Source organism: Monodelphis domestica, chromosome 1 (assembly GCF_027887165.1).
Source record: "Monodelphis domestica isolate mMonDom1 chromosome 1, mMonDom1.pri, whole genome shotgun sequence".
Classification (NCBI taxonomy): domain Eukaryota; kingdom Metazoa; phylum Chordata; class Mammalia; order Didelphimorphia; family Didelphidae; genus Monodelphis; species Monodelphis domestica.
The window spans coordinates 374,178,441-374,199,431 of NC_077227.1; the positions used below are offsets into that span (position 1 = coordinate 374,178,441).

Below are 20,991 nucleotides of genomic sequence, written 5' to 3' on the forward strand. Positions count from 1 at the left end.
TGGGAAACTGAGGCACAGAGTGTTTAAGTAACTTGTCCCCAGTCACAATGAAGGTGTGAGGAGGTTTCCAGGAAACAGTTTCTAGTCTGTCTATGGAGACCATCTGATGTTTAATAATTTAACAAGGGCTGTCCCATTAGTTGTTCACGTCTTTGCAATTTGTTTCCACAAGTGGGAAAGTCTGATTGATGTAAAAATCTGCCCCCAGACCATAGTCAAGCCTACCAAGCAGCTAAAAACAAAACAAACAAACAAACAACAACAACAAAACGCCTCAGAGTTAAATGTTTGTTTCTTCATTAAGAGAAGAGGGAGGAAAGAAATTTGTTTGGCCAAAACTACTCCTTAATAGAGAAAGGACATGATTTTACCTTTAGGCACTGGAAATAACCAACCACATAGAAAACCCTTATGAAGATCACTGATGAACTTTCTGAGCAGCACTCGGGGTAGAGCTTAATAGAATTTTAAGAGTTGAAAAGTATCTTAAAATATTGCGCCCTCATTTTACAGATGACGATAGTGAACCCCAGAGAAAAGTTCACTGTTCAAGTTCACACGGCAACTTAGATGGCAGAGACTCCAGTGTTCTCCCACTCTGGTGCTCTTTCCTCTAAGTATCTCATCTATTGATCTTAATGATCCAGTAAATAATTCATCAGTAATTAATTAAATTAATTAAATAATTCATCAGTAAAATTACCAAGTTGAGAGTATTTTGGGGGGGCAAGGGAAGGAAATATATGAAGATGGAGCCTCATCAAATTTGGTGAACTTACACAACTTTCCCAGCAAGTTGGACTCTTTCCCAGTAGCCACAGATGACAATGTAATGCTGCTTGAATAGTAAGGTTATCAGTATCTATAAGCATCAAATTTGACCACAGGAACTTACAAGCCATGTGACCCTGGGCAAGTCACTTAACCCTGTTTGTCTCAGTTTCCTCAATTTGTCAAATGAGTAGAAGAAGGAAAGGGCAAACCACTTAATTTCCTTTGCCAAAAAAACACCTAAAAGGAGTTGCAGAATCAGACGCAATTGAAAAACAACAAAATAAAAAAAATACACACAAACATATATTGTTTTTCATGTAGATCTACATACTCTTAAGGGCAGGAATTGTATTTTCCCTGCTGGACTATAGACTCATACAAAACCACAGCACCTCAAGCACCTTGGAGACTATAAATAGCCCAATCTCTTGCAGGGTCTCCTGCTCCTTCCTTTCCTTATAACACCTACCAGTGAACCAAGAATCAATCAGCAAATATCTATGTCTCACCTACTATGCATCATGCACTGTGCCAGGGCAAGAATACATTCTAAAACACTCTTGACAAGGGATCATTCAGCCTCCACCTTCAGTGAAGGGAAGCACCTTATTCCTGCCCAATAGAGCCCATATCTGGTTGTTGTCAGGAAGTTTTTCTCATGCATTTGCCTTTCTTACAGCCTCCATCTACCTGCTCCCAGTTCTGCTTTCTGGGACCACAAAGAACACGTTCAACCCCTCTTCATACTGACAGCCCTTCCTTAAGGATTGTGCCAGGACTTTACCATCACAGGCAGGGACTTTCTCTTTTGGACAAAGATCCATCCCATTTAGGAAAGCATTGCATTGATCTTGCCCTTGGAATATGAGCTCCTTCCCTTTTAGGGATGACAAAAAAAATTAGAAATTGAACAAGTACCATCAGCTGGGTAAAGGCTAAACAAGTTATGGTATACGAATGTGATGGAATTTCTATTGCGCTATAGGAATGATGAAGGAATGACAGTTTCAGAGAAACCTGGGAAGATAAGTGTGAACTGAGGTAAAATGCAGTGAGCAGAACAGAAGAACAATTTATACATTAACAGCAATATTGTAAAGAGGCTTCTAGGTGACTTAGTGGTTAAGGGTGCAGGACTTGGAGTCAGAAAGACTTGAGTTCAAGACTTGCCTCAGCCACTTACTAGCTGTGTTATTTTGTACAAGTCCCTTAACCATGATCAGCCCTAGTATCCTGCAAAATAGGGATAATAATAGCATCTACCTCCCAAGATTGTTGGGAAGATAAAATGAGATAACATATGTATAACATTTTATAAACATTACAGCATTTATATAATATACTTAATATTTTATATGTAAATAATATAATTTATATAGCATAGAGTTATATCTAAAACAATTATTATACCCAACAATATAATTATGATATAAAACAGAATAAAGAATATGATTATATATCATATATAACAGTGTGATTATTATATGTAATAATGCATATATAAATGCTAATTATTATTATTAAAGATAAGAAACTTTGAAAGAATTAAGAATTCTGATTTGATACAATGATTAACCATGATTCCAGACGACTCATGATGAAACATATTAATTTACTTTCTGACATAGAAGTAGAATAGATTCATAGATTGAGACAACTTAAAAAAGACCCACGGGAGGGGGGGTGAGAGGAGGGGAGGGAAAGATCATGAATCATGTAACCATGAAAAAATGTTCTAAATTAATTAATTAAATAAAATGTTCAAATAAAAAAAAAAGCCCATGAGACAATTTGTTTTGAATTCTACATGTTTATAGCAAATGAGTTGTGTGTGTGTGTGGGGGGGTGATTTTCTCAATGGGGAAGTGGGAGAGGGAGAAGGTAGATTTTCATTAATTGAAAAAACTAAAATTTTAACAAGACTGCAAGCTCCCTATAACTTTCCTGTTACTGGAATCATCCACAAATACTTATTGAGTACCAACTATTTGTTCAAACCAAAAAACTAACAGTGCAAGATAATGAAAGTATCTTTTATCTTCTTTTTTTAAAACGCTGACCTTCCATCTTGGAATCAATATTGTGTATTGGTTCCAAGGCAGAAGAGTCATAAGGGTTAGGCAATGGGGGGCAAGTGATTTGCTCAGAGGTCAGATTTGAACCCAAGACCTCCCATCTCTAGGCCTGGCTCTCCATCCACTGAGCCACCCAGCTGCCCCCACCAAGATTTTTATCTTGTCATTTAGGCTCTCTCTACTACACTGAGCTGCCAAGATAATAGGGGGATCTGGGGAGCAGGAAGTCAAAGATGGTTTTGATCCAGTTGCCTTCCATCTCTATCCAGGCCCCATTTCCATTAAGCGGAGCACATTGCAAGGGCATCAGAACTTACATGGTTGACAGGGAGACAAGGGTGGCGAAGGCCCCCGGAGTGATGGTGCTGATCCTGTTGTCATAGAGGGACAGCAGCCTCACCGAGCTCAGCCCAGCGAAGGTGTCATTGCTCACACAGCTGATTAGGTTGCTCCTGAGCATCCTACAAAAAGAGAGCGGGTGATAAGTGGGAGATGGGTGGCTGTTTCCTCTTCTCCACCATTTTAGGTACTTTATTAGCTCCAAGCCAGCATTGATTCTCATGCAAACCTGGATCCCAGAGTGGGCTACTCTGCATGTGCATCCTGCGGGGAAGCTATTGCACAGAAAGGGTGCGAACCCTGTTAGTGCGGTCTGTGCCTCTCCCCCTCCCCCGGCTGTATTATCTGTAAGGAGAGTGTTTTCTCACAATGCGCATCTAAAGGATCTGCACGGCCTCCAGAAAGTTCTAAGAAAGACGCATTAGAACCCTCTTTCCCTCCTTCCCCTGGGCAACACTGGCAGATTGCTCCTGGGAGCATCATGACGTGTAAGGGAACCATCCAGGAGAGACTGGGCAGCACTAGACATTTCATGACTTTGGTCTTGGTTGGCTAACCCTGTTAGCCACCTGGTGAAGGCACGTTGTGGAGGCGCTCTGGAGGCATTGCCTGAACCGCCTGTCCCTTGTTTGCTAGCCTGGATGCTCACCTGGACAGCTCTGAGGGGCAGAGAGGAATGCCCTCTGGGGCCCCGGCCTGGCAGTCCCTGAGAGGGGGCTCCTCAGCACCGAGCTAAGCTGTGTGCCCTCCCCCCGGAGGCCAGGCTGGTGTGGGAGCTGTCTGTAGGTGCCTGCTGGCTCTGTCTCTGGAGGAAAGGTTCTTCCACCGGGTCATGGATCTGCAGCGGTGACCACCTGTGCTGCCTCTCCATCACCTTGACCCTTCCTGATCTGCTTGATTGTCCTGCTTGCCTGGGCCTCGTCTCTCCTGCAGCCTGCCACGTTTGGGAGCACTCACATTGTCTTGAGGCTGGTGAGCCCACGGAACATCCGTCCATGCACCAGCTCCAGCTGGTTCCCCGTCAGCATCAGCTCCTGCACGTTGACCGCCCCATCAAAGACACCTTCTCGCACCTCCTTGATCTTGTTGTTGCTCAGGTTTCTGAAGGAAGAGGAGGGAGCAGGAAAGGGGAGGGGGAGAAGCAGGGGTGACCGTGAGTGGTTTGAGAAGACCACTGTCCCGCTGCAGACAGGAAGGGATGTGGGACACAAGAGAGGCGGGTGGTCTATTACCCACAGCTATCCGTACTCTTTTGGGGTTGGTCGATGGACAGGGGAAAAAGGAAAACAGAGATGAAGAGCTGCTCAAGAACCCAGCCAGAGGATTCCTATTTGAGTGCTTCCACACCCAGAGACTTGTGGGTATGGCACTCTTCAAAGGATGCTTTGATTTATGCAATAAGTGTAGCAGAAGCTGTGAGAACAGAAGGAGTGGTCCACACCACTCCAGTCTCACCTCTATTCCCCTCTGCCATGACAACTTGGGGCACAAGCCTAGTAGCAGGGGAAGACCAAGGACCACGTCGTTGCTCATGTATTTTAAAAATCAATACTGTGTATTGGTTCCAAGGCAGAAGAGTGGTAAGGATTAGGCAATGGGGTTAAGTGACTTGCCCAGGGTCACACAGCTAGGAAGTGTCTGAGGTCAGATTTGAACCCAGGACCTCCCATCTCTAGGCCTGGCTCTCAATCCACGGAGCTACCCAGCTGCCCCCCAACAAGTGTATTCTTGAAAGCAAGGGAGAAAGCAATAAGGACCAGTCATTTCACTGGTACAGGGAACAACCTGGTAGGGAACCCTCCTTGACCACTGCAGTCAAAGCCCCTTCTTTGAAACTTGTTGTTTCAGAGAGCTGCCTAGAGCACTGAGAAGCAAATGATTTGGCCAAGGTGTCACAAACAGGCCTCTGGGCCAGTTCTCAATCTCTATACTTTGCTATTCCTTTGTATGTCTGACATATAAATAAAATATCTGCAAATGAGAGGTTGAGGAGAGAGTGGGACTGGTTACTGAAAGGAACCCTTTGCAGTGTGAACGACTGCTGCCTCCACTCAAGCAGGTATGGGCCAGACAAATGGTAGTGGAAAGGGCATGCATGTGCATGTATGCAAAATATTACAAGTCTGTGATTTTATTGTCTTAAGTCAGGAGAAGGAAGAAGTAGGCTAGGATAAGAATATAGTGTTCAGGGGCAACTACATTGCACAGTGGATAGAGCACCAGGCCTGGAGTCAAGAGGTCCTGGGTTCAAATCAGGTCTCAGATACTTCCTAAACCCTAACCCTAACCCTAAATACGCTGATTTCTAACCCTAAATATGTTTCTAACCCTAACTCTAAGTACTAACTATGTGAACCTGGGCAAGTCACTTAACTCTGTTTAACTAGTCTTTGCCCCTTTGTTCCAGAATTGTCACTGGGACAGAAGGTAAGGGTTTTAAAAAAAAGAATATAGTATCTAAATGAATGAAGGTGGGGAGTACAGCAATAAAAATAAGAAAAACGAAGTGAGGTACTTTGACCTAGTAACTCAATGAGTTGTGATGGATAAGACTCCTTTTGTTTCTTAAAAGGGCAATGTGGGCCTCTGCTCTTAATAGCATTGCCCCTTCAAGAAACAGACATTGGGCATCACAATTCATTGATATTTTTGTTTCATAAATACAGATTTTTGGATATTGGGTATTCTCAAAATAGGACGAAGTTGTATCGAGCGCTCCATTCCTAACATTCTCAACCCTCGCCCCACACTTGCTTCTCCCCCTGGGTCTCAGGACTTAGATGTGCTCTGGGATAATGTTCTATTCTTTTTGCTGAAAAAGGCCACTTTGGAGCACACCTCATAAGAAGATTAGGATGAGCAGGTCTTGATTGCTCAATCAAAACATGAACCACTTGTTTGAGACTCTTCTTGGGCCCCGCCACAGAAGAGCCCAGACTGTCAAACATGAAAGGCTTCCAGGCCTGAACCAAATGATATTCATATAGTCCATGGGGAGGAATTTAGGCTCACCAAGCACCTCCTATCTCCTACCTTATACAACCTCCAGACCATCAACATCCACTGAACTGAGCTGTGGAATCCTTGTCCCAGCCCTGCTTGCCAGGATGGACACACTAACCTGCAGCCCGGTATATACCCATGAAAGCTGTCTCAGGCTTATCTCTTGGGTGAGGCAGCCAAATGATGAACCCTTATTGTTCTTTTCTCTTCCATCCCCTGAGAATCAAGGGTGTGTGTGTTTTCCTGCTTTATCCCTTAGATCTGGAAGAGATCATCTAATTCACTATCTGGCACAAAGTTGGTGTTTAATAAATGTTTACTGACTGACTATTTTACAGATGAGGAAACTGAGTCCTGTGGTCTAGGACGGGGAAGTGACTTGCTCAGTGAAAGACAACATGAACCAGCATACTCAGTTTTCCCATGGTCCATGGAGAAATATTCAAAAGACAGATTAAGCTTTATTCTGTTTTATTTAGGATCACTGTCTTATTTCATTTGGGTTTAGTCTGTTTTCTCTTAAATCCTGGGAATCTGGGCATAGGATAACCCAAGAATGATGGTAATGCAACAAGAAGATTGCAAATTACCCTAGATCAGACACCAAATGGGAAATAAAGGTTCCCTCTATAGTAATAACTCACCCATATGCCAGAAGAGGGAGGTTTTTGCTCTGAGAGTTGGGCTTTTTGGTGGATTAACATGTCCACAATGGGCAATGAAGATGAGTAAGACTGCCTATGAAATGAGCATTTCCCCATTTCCAGACATCTGTTTCTTTAAATGTACAAAATTAACATCACATTACTGTAAGGTTTCGCGTTGGATTTCCCAAGGCTAAGAGGACAGATGATAGAAGAGTAGGTAAAAAAGAAAGAATAAAAATATACAGAGTCTTGCTGCTATGACTTTTCTCTGCTATAACAGAGACTGGAAGAGCCATTGAAGAGCTTTGGGGCAAATTCTTGGATAACTGGCACAGAATTTTAACTTATTCCAATAAAAGTTGCAATAAAAACTCCCAGAGTAGTTTGGTCCAATGAAAGGTATCAAGGGAAATCCCAAACTCTCATCTATGACCTCCTGGGGGGTCAGTGCCTCTCTCTTTTTCTCTGTACAGCTTATCCACTAACATGTATTGTAGGACCTTTTGTCATGGCTGGAGGTGAGAATGCCAAGGATGATGAGAGGCGCTTATATAGTCAGTTCAGTTATGACTCATGTTTGGAAAATACAAATTAGTTCCAACATAATTAATATATTAGGGAACACTCTGGGCCCAACAGACATTGTGAGTTGGCTATTGGGTGATTTCTTTGATTTTTTTTACAAGAAACATTGAGAGAACCCAGGTAATTGCAACACTTTTCAATAACTCACAAGGCTAAAACCTTTCTATTGTTCACTTTCATCAGGTCTCTGTCAAGGTAAAGTGTCTCATTTGTTGTAGATTTTCTTGGTTGTTGCTGTAGCAGAAGCTGTGAGAATAGGAGTGGTCCACACCACTCCAGTCTCACCTTTATCCCCTTGCCATGATAACTTGGGGCGCAGGCCTAGTAGCAGTGGAAGACCAAGGACCAGGTTGTTACTTATGTATTTAAAAAAACCTTTAACCTGTTCAAAACTGTACCACCATTTCTTAAAATTAGTTTTCTATCTTTTTCTGAATGCTTCACTAACAAAATAACACATTTTGACATATTTTGAGGGCCATCCCCTTAACTGGTTTCCACCATAAGTTCTGTGTTTTTTATCGAGTAATTTTGTATAATGAGGTAATTTGGGGGAATGCATAAAGTAGAACTGCCTACATTTACACACTTCTGCCTCACATCCAGGATTTAGACAGAGCAAGGCAACTTGGAAAAACTCTTAAGGAAAGTGCACACCGAATGAATTTCTGCTTTCTGTTTTCAGGCTCCACTTATATTCTTTCCATGAAATGTGGTTGTTGTCGCCTCCATAAGCCAAGGGGAGTCTATCTGGCTATCTCCATAGAGCTTCAGTCTGACAAGGCAAAGATCTGCCTACTAGGGGGTCTATATTTTTCATGCTTGTTGGTTATACTATAAACTCTATTTGACATGAGGGAGATGGTAGTAATCTAGGCAAAAGCACCGGCCTCAGGCTCAGACTGGGATGGAGGTAAGAAACAGGAGGTTGGGGGGAGAGTATCTCTTTTCCCAGAAACTAAGAAAACTGGCTAACGAAAAGGTTGCATTTTGGGTCTCCTATTTGGACAGATGAACATGCATGGTACTGTGGGAAGAACAATAGCTCTATAGTCAGAGGAATTGGGTTCAAATCCTGCCTTGGGTACTTATAATCTGTGTGAACTTGGGTAAATCACTGGACTTCTCTAGACTTCCGTTTCTTGGTCTGAAAAATGAGGAGATTCCACTAGATGGCTTCTGAAATCCCTTGAAATTCGAATCCACGAACCTGTATTAAAACCAGGAGATTTCACTGATGTCTCTTTCAGGACTGAAACTAACTTGCAGGTCAATGTAGGTCAGTCATGGTGGTACATGCTTATGGTCCTTGCTAGTGATTGCTAGTGGATTATTTGAGTTCAGGAGTGTTGAACTGAAATAGGGCTAAAGCTGATCTGGATGAACTAGTCCAGATTGGAAACAGAGCAGGTCAAAAATGATGATTAGCAGTGAGGTCAGGGCTCTGAGTGGCAACTGTACTTCCAGCCTAGCTGAGATAGGGTTACTCAGTCTCCAAAAAAAAATCAGTATAAAACAAGGATTTTTAAGGTGTGTGTGTGTGTGTGTGTGTGTGTGATATGGACCTCTTTACTAGCCTATAGTCCTCTTCTCAGAATATTTTTAATGCATAAAATAAAATACAGAACCTTACAGAAGAAACCAATTATCTTGAAATCTATAATGGAAAAAAAGGTAAACAATTTGGAAGGAGACGGATCATTCAATGGGAAGCATTGTGCTTATCCATGACTTTCTTCATTTGTATTCAACATATATAAAAAAAAATTCTTGAATATTCTGGTTGAGAGTTTATTAACATTTTCTTCATCTGTATTCAATATATAACAAGAATCCCTTATTGTATTCAAATTTTCTCTTAATCCACATTCAGGAAATTATAAAGATATATATTTTTTAAAAACAAGTTAATGGATGCCAGATTAAGAACTTGTGTTGTAAAATAAAACACTTTCTTAACTCTCACTGTACACTCCAAAACCATACTACAGGAAAACGTAATTTCAATTTTTGGTTGGATTTATAGCAATAATCTTATATAATTTGTTTCCTGTGTTATAGTTTTCAAAATACTCTCCTTTACATGATTTCATTTTATTTTCACAAAGAAATCAGGGCAAGGATCTTTATCCTCATTCAATGCATAATAATAATAATAATGGTGATAATGATGATAATTTCATACTTTAAGATTTGCCAAGTACTTCCCAACATCTCATTTCTTGAGCATGACAACTCTGTAAGGTAGGTGCTATTATTATTATCTCCATTTTACAGATGAAGAAATTGAGGCTGAGAAACTGGGTGATTTGCCCAAGCCTACATAGCTAGTAAGTGTTTGAGGTAGGGTTTCAATTTATCCTTAATTCCAAGCCTAATGCTTTATCCACTGGACCAACTAGCTTCTTAGCCTATGTGAGACTCAGAGAGTCTAAGTGACTTATTCATGAAGATACAGATGATTAGGGGAAGACTAAGGTCAGCCAATCAGTCAACAAACATTTATTAAGAACTCACTATTTGTTTGGCACTCTGCTATGTGCTGGAGAACAAAGAAAGATGACAACATCATTCCTACCCTCAAGAAGCTCCTATTCTAAGCAAGCTGGATAGTCTATTCCACTGTGAGCAAACCTGATGGATAAGATCCAGACTGGGAAATTAGAACCTTAGGGGGTGATTGCTCAGATTATAAGGAAAGCAAAAACAATTTGGAAAAGGCTTCACCACAGGATTCTTATGCAGCCAGCTCTCCCAGTAAATTGTAAATGTGGATTCATCTACAGAAATGATTCACACATATATTTTGGAAACTCAAATATGGTATAAACCAAGCCAGATATCTTAAAGTCCAACCTGTCTTCCTTTGGCTTAGTAACCTTTCCTAGTTGGGATAGAGACCCCCACCTTTTGCAGGCCTTTTCTGGTCTCATCTTCTCTCCTTTCTCATCACCTTCACCCTTTGTCCCACTACTGCCTTTTCCCTGAGATTACCTTTTATCTTGGATGGTGTCTTCCCCATTAGAATGTGAGTTTCTGGAGGCAAGATTGTGACTTTTTCTTTTTTCTGTATGTCTCAGCTTAGCACACTGCCTGGTACTTCATAAGCATTTAATAAATGGACAGTTAGGTACAGTGGATAGAGCACCAGGCTTGGAGTCAGGAAAACCTGAGATTAAGTCCAGTTTCAGACACTTCATAGATATGCTACCTTGAGCAAGTCAATTACCATTGTTTTAACCTTCATATCCGAATCTGCAAAATGAACTGGAGAAGGAAATGGCAAAGCATTCTAGTATCTTTGCCAAGAGAACCCCAAAATAGGGCCATGAAGAGTTAGAAAAGGCTGAACAGCAACAAATAAATGTTTGTAGACTGAGTGGCTTACAGGGTATCCAACCCTTCCCAAACAGGAACTAATGCAGAAAAAAAGGAGAGAAAAGGGTTGCTATTGTGAATTTTAGATTTACTACACCCTGCTTAGTCTTTAGAATTTTAGCAACCAGGAATGTATACACCCCCACTTAAGGATTAACTGTGGGGGAGGAAGGTCTATGACCCGTGTGCTAGCAAGTGACAAATCAGAAACAACTAACTGACCCTCTGGGCCATCCAAAGCCAAGTTTAAGCCACACGTTTACCACCACCATGGTACATGTGAGACACAGAAAGTGACATAAAGAACTGCCTTTATATTTCAAGTCAATTCCTGTGAGAGGGACTTGGCCTTGGAACTTGACCATGGAGGAGCTTGAGAGTGAGACCTCAGACTGATTCCCTTAGGTGATCATGTGGTAAGTGATAAGGCTTACTCCCCTTTCCTTGACTTTCTGGAGTCACCAGCCTCTGGAAAGGCCCATCTCTTGGGACTCCCCTTTCCTTAGCTTTCTGGAGTCACTAGCCTCTGGAAAGACCCCTTGGTTGAGGCCTCTGAACTCCTGCCTGGTTTAGACTAGGCTGAGGCAGCTATCATTCCCTTTTTCTTCCCTATCTCATTTCTTAATTTCTTCCTTCTATTGTAAATAAGCCACCATAAAATTCCATTCTGACTTGAGTATTTCATTGGGATTTAGAATTTAAATCCCTAGTGACCAACTAAAAAAAAAAATATATATATATATATATTCAGCCCAACCATAAATTTTACCCCTCACACTATCGGAGATGTAATCTACTTCCTCTAGCCCTTCTACATTCTCTATCCCTCTTGCAGGTGAAGTTGCTTTGGCTAAATCTAGGGTCACCAACACCCTTCTCCCCTTTTTAGTAGACCATCTGGGGCTCAACCCTATCCCATAAAAGCCCACCTAAGCACCCCTTATAAAGGAGGGGGTTTGGAGAGAGTTTGGCCAATTAGGATGGCAGCAAAGGGTTTTGAGAGGTGGCTGTGATGGCAAATCCACAGGAGGCCAACGCTTCTTAGGGAACAGCGGGATGCGCTCACCCCTGGCTGCCTGTTTCCAGACATCTGAAATGCACCTGTGTGTTTACATTCTCATCTCCTGCCAAGAATGGAGCACGGAAGACTTATTGCTTCATAGGAAACGAGAACAAGACGGCTTCCCGCTGGGGTTCTGAATAATCATATGGCCTTGTCAGAAACATTGCCATCCTTCACCCCATTCCCTTTCAGTTGGGCTTGGGAGCCTGGGAGTAGTTTTATTGCACCCTTTGTAGTCCCTACTAAATGAAAGAATGATATTTTCACCTATAATAAAGTTCTCTTTCTCTTAAGTCAGGACTTGATGCAATGAATATTTTTCTAGCTATGTGAAAAGATAGGCAGCAAGGGATAGTGGATAAAGGGAGGATCTTGGAGTTACAAAGAACTAGGTTGGAGGTTTACCTCAGACACACAGTGAGCATATGACAGCAGGCAATTCTCTTACCCTTTCAGGGCTGCACATAACTCTTGAAGACCAAAAATGACAAAGTGTTGCCTACCTGCATTTGTGGAGGGAGTTCCCATGCTGGGAGCTCCCCATTCAAGTGAAATCATAGGTTCATAGCAATAAAAAAGTTGTTAGGTGGCACAATGGATAGAGTGCCAGACATGGAGTCTAAAGAACCCGAGTTCAAATTTGGCTGCAGATGGTTACTAGTTATGTGACCTTGGGCAAGTCTCTTAACCTTATTTGCCTTAGTTTCCTCACCTGTAATATGAGCTTGAGAAGGAAATGATTAACTACTCCAGTTTCTTTGCCAAGAAAACCCCAAATGGGGTCAAGAAGAGTCAGACACAACTGAACAATAACAATCAATAAAAAGGATAATGAATTATCTTTATAAAAACATCTTAATTTAAGTGTTTGCTATCTAAATACACATTGGCTGTCCCTCGGAGAAATAGAAAAAAAGTAACTTCACTTTTCAACCAGTAGCAAAGCCATCTTCAGCAATCATCCTTCTGGCTTTCTTCCAGTCCCAGCTAAAACCCCACTTTCTACCAGAAGCCTTATGTCATCCTTCTCAATGTTAGTGCCTTTCCTCTGCCAATTATTTCCAGTTATATCTTATTTCTAAATCCTTGTATGAATGTTATATCTTTTTTTAAAAAATAAAATCCCTCACCTTCTGTATTGGAATCAATACTGTGTATTGGTTCCAAAACAGAAGAGTGGTAAGGGCTAGGCAATGGGGGTAAAGTGACTTGTCCAGGGTCACACAGCTGGGAAGTGTCTGAGGCCAGATTTGAACCTAGGACCTCCTGTCTCTAGGTCTGGCTCTCAATCCACTGACCTACCCACCTACCCCCTGAATGTTATATTTTCTATTGGACTGTGAGTTCCTTGAGGGCAAGGGCTGGTTATTTAACACTTGGCACAGTGTCTGGCACATAGTAGACACTTAATAAGTGATTAATGACTGACTGACTACTTCTAAGGTAGGGAAGGAAGCCAGAACATCTTTAAGACAGAAATTTGCAGTGGAATGAAAGTTAGAATGTGAATTTTAAGTCCTAACTTTTTTTTTTTTCTGGCCTGGGCTTGAGATTTCACTTTTATAAAGGAATTCTCAAGGAGGAAACTTGCTCTGGAAAATTTATAATCTTAGAGTGTTGCTGGGGCTCTTTGAGGCTAAAAGATTGTTCAGGGTCACAACCCATTGACTCCATTGCTTGCTCCCTCCCTCCATTCCTTCCTTCTTTCCTTCTTTCTTCCTTCCCTCCCTCACTTCCTTCCTTTTTTTTTTTAATAAAACCCTTACTTTCTGTCTTAGTAACAACTCTACGACATGAGGGCAAGGGGTAGGCAAATAGGTTTAAATGACTGCAGATGTGAACCTAGGTACCACCTAGCTGCCCCTCATCCTTCATCTTCAAAGAGGACCACTGACATCACTAAATGCTGTTTTGTCTTGTCTGAATTGGATTTAAGTGAGGTGGAGTTGTGCAAAGTCCTCAGTCTCACTCTCTCTTCCAGATTCTTTGAACACACTGGCAAGACAGAAGTCATAATCCACTTACTGACAACAAAGTCAGAGGGGTGACTTGAATGCGAGTCTCTCTGACACAGGCTAACTTTTTAGACCTTATTTCTTTGACTTTGCCTCTAACTGTGACTTTGGGCAAGTGACTTCCCTTTGTTTCTTCATTTGTAAAATGAGAGGGTTGAATTAGATCACTTCTTTGGCCCTTTCTAGATCAAATATCCCCTGAATCTATGAGTATTGCCAGAGTTTCTAGATTTATAAGGAAGCCTAAGTGGATTTCACTCATAGAAGGGTCTTTGCAGCTACTTCAACAACTGTGAAAACTGATAGTGGGTGAGAGCTAAGGTGGGGAAAATTGCTAACAAATGACACTGTAATTCTCCAAGGAGAGGAGAATTGCCATCGCAAATTTTACACAAATAAAAATATTCTCTAACATTCTCAATTAAGTGGTCATCCAGCCTTCGCCTGAAGGCCTTTAGTGGGGGAAAACTCATCACCTCTCATTGTGGCCTATTCCACTTCTGGATGGCTCTAACTATTAGGAAGTATTTCCCTAAAAATCAGCTCTTGATGTGCCTCTCTGCAGCTTCCATTCATCCCTTGTAGACATGCCCTCTGGGAACAGGTAGAACAAGTCTAAACCTCCTTTTCCACATTGTTGTTGTTCAGTCATGTCTGATTCTTCGTGACCTCATTTGGGATTTTCTTGGCAGAGGTACTGGTGTGGCTTACCATTTCCTTCCCCAGCTGATTTTATAGCTGAAGAAACTAAGGAAAATGGGGTGAATGACTTGCCCAGCATCATAGTTAGTAAGTGTCTAAGGTCAAATTTGGACTCAGGAAGACGAATCTTCCTAACTTTAGGCCCTGGACACTAGCCACTGTGCCACCTGGCTTGCCCCACTTCCATGACCACTCCTCAAATACTTGATAGTTATCTAGGCTCCTAGACTTTGCCTACTGGCCTTGCATCCCGGGTGAAATGTGGTGGCCACAGCCCGAGGCCCTTTTACTCACATCTTCCTCAGGTTGGGCAGTTTCTTGAAGATCCCAGTGGCTTCCAGGACAGAGATTTCATTGTCATTGAGGCGTCTGGAAATGAAGCCAGAGAGAAAAAGGAAATTAGGTATAAGGACAGATTACTTCCATTCCTCCCCCCAGAAGGGTGGTGACCTTCACTGAGATGTCACAGCAGTCCACATGTTCATAGTCCCTGACACCCGGGACTCCAACATCTGAAATACAGGGCTGAGTAGAGGTCCGTCTATACCACAGTATGCTTCTTATTTGAATACTCAGCATCTTAATTTAAAAAGTAATGGAGGGATTTGGGAGGAAAAGAAAAATCCCCACTCTCTATCCACCTCAGAAATCATCCTCATAGTAGGGGAAATTGTCCTTTTGTGTTTAGCACTTACTATATCATATACATATAATTATTTCAGCACCTAAACTCATTATTCATTCTAATTCAATTGGAATATACTAATATATACATATATATTAGTATATTAATATATACTAAACATATACTAAGTGTGCAGAGATGTGTTAGAGGAATACAAAGTTTAGACAATGATAATAAAAATAGCATTTATGTGGTACTTCAATGTGTGCAAAATGCTTTATGTTTATTTCATTTGATCCTCACAATGATCCTGGGAGATAGGTGCTATTATAATACTTTTAAATTGAGGAAACTGAGGCAGGCAGAAGTGAAGTGACTTGTCTAGGGTAATACAACTAGTCTAAGGACTGGATTTGAACTTAGGTCTTGCTGATTCCAGGCCCAGAGCTCTATCTACTGTGCCATCTAGCTGCTTCAAAGCATATGATGATTGCCATTAATGTTGTTGTTGACTGTTTGTAACCTCATTTGGGGTTTTCTTGGCAAAGATATTAGAGTGGTTTGCCATTTCCTTCTCCAGCTCACTAGACAGGTGAGGAAACAGAGGCAAATAGAGGTAAGTGATTTGTTCAGGGTCACACAGATGATAAGTGTCAGGCTGGATTTGAACTCAGGAAGATGAGTCTTTTTGACTCGTAGGCTGTCACTCTATATCCAGCTGCCCCATATAAATGCTAGCTATTATTAATGGGTTCCATTTTACAAATGAAGACATTGAGAGCCAAATAAGTGGCTAATAAGAGGCTGCAGGCCAGAACTCCTAGTTTTTCTGACTCCAAACTCATTGAACTTTTGACTACCCCATACGTATATTTTAAAAAATCTCAGCCCACCCACTACATCTCTGACTTACCTCCCTCTACTTATGCAATAAGGAACAATTTTTAATATGGACCCAAGGAGAGCGATTTGCAATGTGTGGTCAGAAAAAGACATGCCCCAATTTTCAATCATGCTTCGGATACCACAATTATCATGTGTCTACTCACACCTCCATTAGCATAAGTGAGTTAAGAAAATGCTCCTATTATCCCCTTTTTACCTCTCTGGTCTTCTCACACTTCCCCTTCCCTCCCTTTCCGCACATACGCTATAAGACTCAGCGGCGATGCCCTATCCTTAGAATGCGCTCTCTCCTCCTCTCTGCCCCCTGAATTCCTTCAAGTCTACTTAAACGCTTCCCTTTTTCAGGAAGCCTTTCCCGGCTCTCCTTCCTGTTAGTACTTTCCCTCTGACACCGCCTTCCATCTGCCCTTTCCTCCTCCGGGAGAGCTCCTTGAAGGCAGGGACAATGATGCTGCCCTTATTGGTGTTCTCAAAGCTTAGCCCAGTGCCTGGCACATAACAAGAGCTTTATTTGGCAGTGCCAAGGAGACCAGGAATGTCCCTGAGTTTTCTAGGTGCTGTTGCCCAGCCTCGGCCCCAAGTCAGTAGCAAAGGAACACATTCAACCCAACAGAGCCCACAGCAGGCTCTACAGGAGGGATACTGGTGCCGGTGATCACAGAGGGCCTGGAGAGTGTCAGGAGACTTACAGGTCAGTCACATATTCTGGAATGTGGCTGGGGATCCGGACGAGTTTCTGGTTAGAGCAGTCCACGATGGTGCCTTCACAGCGACACTTCTCAGGACACACAAGGTCCATGAAGCAATCCCCACTGAACTTGTTCCGATAGTCCTCAGAACCTAGGGGGGGGGAGGCAGAACAGGGGCCACGTCAGCTTCACGTATACCCAGATAAGGAAAGGATGAGGAGAGAGAAGGAAAAAAGAGGGCTGGCCTGTTGCACTATCCTGTCCACAGATGTTCTCTCTTTCCCAGAGACTGATTCATTAGATAGTTAAGTTTCTAGAGGGGAGAGACTGTCTTTTGCCTCTTTTTTGTATTCCCAGTGGTTAGCACAGTGCCTGGCACATAGGAGGTACTTAATAAATGTTTACAGATTGATTAACTGGGTCAACATGGTACCGTGGGACAGGCCCAACTTTGCCACTTACTAGTTATGGGAACTTGATGCAAGTTATTTCTTATCTTTAGATATTCCTTATCAGGGGATTGGATTAGATGATCTCTAATTCTCTTCTTGCTCCATCATTCTGAATAAACATCATTTATATACTTTTCTGGTACTACCTCTCTCTTCCTCGCCTCTCCCTACTCCACAATAGGCCTCCCATCCCCTCACCCCTCTCAGTTTTCCTGGCTCTCATTATTTATAGATAAATGCTAAGGCATACTTTTCCTTTCATATTTTCATTGTCTCAGGGATCAAAATTTAAAAATATTCAAGAATTTGGCAGTGCCTTGTAGCTATTGCAATTAAGTCTTTCTAATTCAGATGAACTGGGGTAAGGTAGGCAGATGAGAATTATAAATGATTATAAAGAAATGAATGTTTACTTCTTTGAGACATATAGGTACCAGAAATGAACTAATGATAACACTGCCTCTGAGAGGTTTTTAGGGGAACTACTATGATAAAGAGACACGGATTCTTTGTTATTTTATATTTGAAATTTCAATTTTTATTGCAAAAAATGTTTTTTTTTTTGTATTCTGCATGAAGACTTTTAAAGTATTTAAAGGGAAAAAAGTTTGTTTTCATAGGCTGTTTAAAAGTGAAATTTTATTATACTATTAATTAACAACAAAGTCTTTCTTTATCAACAAAGGCAAACTTCAGGTCAATTCAATGAATGCCAAATTAGAGAAGGCCGAAGCATCATTGGTCTCTCTTGGGTGATGATGGGGATGATGAGGACACTTTTTCACCTGTTAGCTTCCTTTTGCTCACATGCCCACTGATTTCTAGGTGGCAGGCATTTGCCTAACACTGAGGAAGCTCTGGGGACTGTTCCATCCCATTCTGTGTGATGCAGGAAGCCCACACAAAAAAGCACACGAGTTTCCATATAGTCAGGGGCTTCTGTCTCAATGTATTAGGCAAATTGGCTGTCCATAGCTTAAATCTGGTTCTATTCCCCTGGACTACGCTGACTTGGATGATTTTTCCCTAGACACTTCGGCTTGTGGAGTTCCAGATGGAACTTCATTTTGCAGTTCCCTGCCAAGTAACTTGTTCTCTTTTGACGGGTCCATGAGTAGAAGTGAAACAATATTCCATTTCATTTATGAAAGTGTTTATAATGGGATTTTTGAACCAAGATATCAGAGCTACTGATCAAAGCAAGGCAGAGAGAGACAGACTAGGTGAATAATTTGCTTTACAATTAGAGGAACTAAAAAAAAGGGCATTGACTAGGAGATAGTATTTGAGGAGAGTAGCCTATTAAGTGCATTTTCATCCATATCAAAGGGAGACCAGTTTGTACCTAACAATAACCTTCTCTATAGTATGGCTGCATTAAAACAGATATATTTCTCTGACAAATACACTAACCTATTTTAATAAAATGATCTTGTGATTAAATTTACTGGACTTATCTATTATTCTCAGCTTCCTCTCTCCCCTGCCCCCCTGGACCCCCTTGCCACTGTTGTAATTGTGATTATTTGTAATAAGGAGTGGGTTGGGAGATGATCTTTATATGTGTGGAATAATTGTTAATAAAAGTATACGCAATCTTAGGCTCCCTAACCCAGGCCTGGTCTGAAATGCAGCCCCTGTCACTTTGTATTTCATTACTGAACTACCCAGAACATCTTAGAGCCATTTGTTAGACCTAATGATTAGAGCTACCAAAAAGTATTTTTAACTTTTCCAGAGCTTTAAAAGTCAGTGGCAATCTCAATGCAGATTTGTCACTGCCAGAAATATTTAGGAGGAGAGGGCTAACTCCAAGAAGGCAGAGCTTCTCCTCTTCAGGGGCATTTGGAATGAAGAATTCTTGGAGGCTTTTGAGTACAGCTATAAAACTCCACTTGAAATGGGCCTTAGGAGAGCTGATGTCATCTTGGCCCTGTGCCTCTTCCCCCCCACCCCCCTCACCCCTTCTCTCCCAGCAGGCAGCTCTGAACAACATTTGTGTGATCAGGTTGGGAGGGAGGAACCTAAAACCTTTAATAAGGGGAGGCAGGGGAGAATCCACATTTTTCCATCAGTAACACAATTGCATTATTAATTCCTGCTCAGGCAATGTTCTCCATGAGGGGCACACACCCGGGGAATAGAACATTTGCATGATTTCCTTGCCAGCAGCAGTTTAGAATCCCTCTCCCTGCATACAGGGCTAACATGTTAGACAGGGCACCATAGAGGCTGCTGCTTTAATGGTGTGTGCTTTCTCTTCATCCCTGGGCAACAGTTACAGAGAAGAGAGTCTGTGTCCTGTTGGAGTTCTACATGGGCAGATGGACCCTAGAATAAATAACGGAATCAACTTTGAACCTCATGTCATAGGACTGTACAGCTCATTCCAGAACTGCTCTAGGTTTCTTTTCCCTTTCCCTTTTGCCCCTTGCACCCCTTTCAGGATGAAGAAGCTGAAAGAAAAGCAGAGAGAGAAGGGACACAGGACAAAAAGATAATAGGGAAGAATGAAAGTCTGCTGGGTTTTGTCAGCTTAAGAGAGTTATCTGGACAAGCACACAGTCAGAAGTGATGAATAGCAAACATAGAGCTTTGCCAGGCACTCAAACCCATCCATTAGTCTGCAAAGGCAGAAGGAATCAGACGCCAGTAACCTGATAACATTTACTATTTTACTAGAAGCCTGGTGATCACTCGGGCAGGTGGCTGCCCTATTAAGTTATTCCCATCAGAGAAACTAATGCATACCCTAACCATCTGCCTGGAAGGCTGAGTTAAATGACTATGGCCTTCCAGCCACGCGCTTCTTTTTCAGTACCGGACTGGACAGAGCACTTTAGAGTCCAAATGATTGAAGGGCCATGATTAAGGGCTGGTTGGGGGATTCTTCCCTCCATTGCAATCAATCCATCTCAGCACAGTGAGGATGGCAGCAGTGGAGGGGAACATGGTTTGTTTTCTCCGTTCCATGAAGAAAAAGAAGTTTTCCTGCTCACAGGTTTATTTGAAGCTATTACTCACAAAGGTATTGATGTGGTTTTTGCTGGAGGGGAAATCCATTTGAATTGTCTACATTCCCTACAAAATTTCCATTCTATAATGATAGACATAGCACCAAGAGAGAGGGCCGGGACACTGAGTATTAAAACAACTTACCTATTTAATGTTCTACTACTCTTATATTATTTGCCCATGGGACTGACTTCTGCGCTAAGGGCAAACTGAGGCCTGTAAGTCACTCATAATCACATGATGATGCATACATTGGAACTCGAGCTGGAAGCCTGGGAACTGAACATTGGATTGGATCTTTTTGTGGAGGGAGTGCCAATACGAAGCTCAGGGTGTCATATATGGCTTGACTGGTTGGTCACAGAGCCTTCCAACTCCCTCATTTTATAATTCTGATTTGAATTTTATTTCTGTTAATTAGCATCTTCCAGAGTACTAGGTTTGCATTTCAAGTCTGCCAATTATTAGCTGTGTGATTTTGGAAAGGTCCCTCACCTTTCTGGGCCAGAGTTTCTGCCTACATAAATGAAGGGACCACAGAGATGATTTCTAAGGCCTCTCCCAGCTCAAAAATCCTTGATTTTTATAAGATTGAGCCTATCCCCTTGGCAGTAGCTATCACAGTTTATAATGTATCAGTGTAGAGGGAAGTAGGATTGGGTGATTGATGAGAGTGGGCATTAGGAGATGATAAATAAAGAGCCCTTTCTGTATTGACACGAC

The 20,991-nt window shown here is 41.9% G+C and overlaps 1 protein-coding gene across 3 annotated transcripts in view; it reads right to left on the reverse strand.

The window, feature by feature from the left end:
* SLIT3 (slit guidance ligand 3) overlaps window positions 1-20,991 on the reverse strand; it is an 821,799-nt gene that overhangs the window by 106,059 nt on the left and 694,749 nt on the right. For all 3 annotated transcript variants that reach the window (XM_001380272.4, XM_056811560.1, XM_007473987.3), the window contains 4 exons: window positions 16,802-16,952; window positions 14,876-14,950; window positions 4,146-4,289; window positions 3,167-3,310 (listed from right to left, as the gene is read on the reverse strand). In XM_001380272.4, the coding sequence (XP_001380309.1) occupies window positions 3,167-3,310; window positions 4,146-4,289; window positions 14,876-14,950; window positions 16,802-16,952 (514 nt within the window). The remainder of the gene's footprint in view (window positions 1-3,166; window positions 3,311-4,145; window positions 4,290-14,875; window positions 14,951-16,801; window positions 16,953-20,991) is intronic.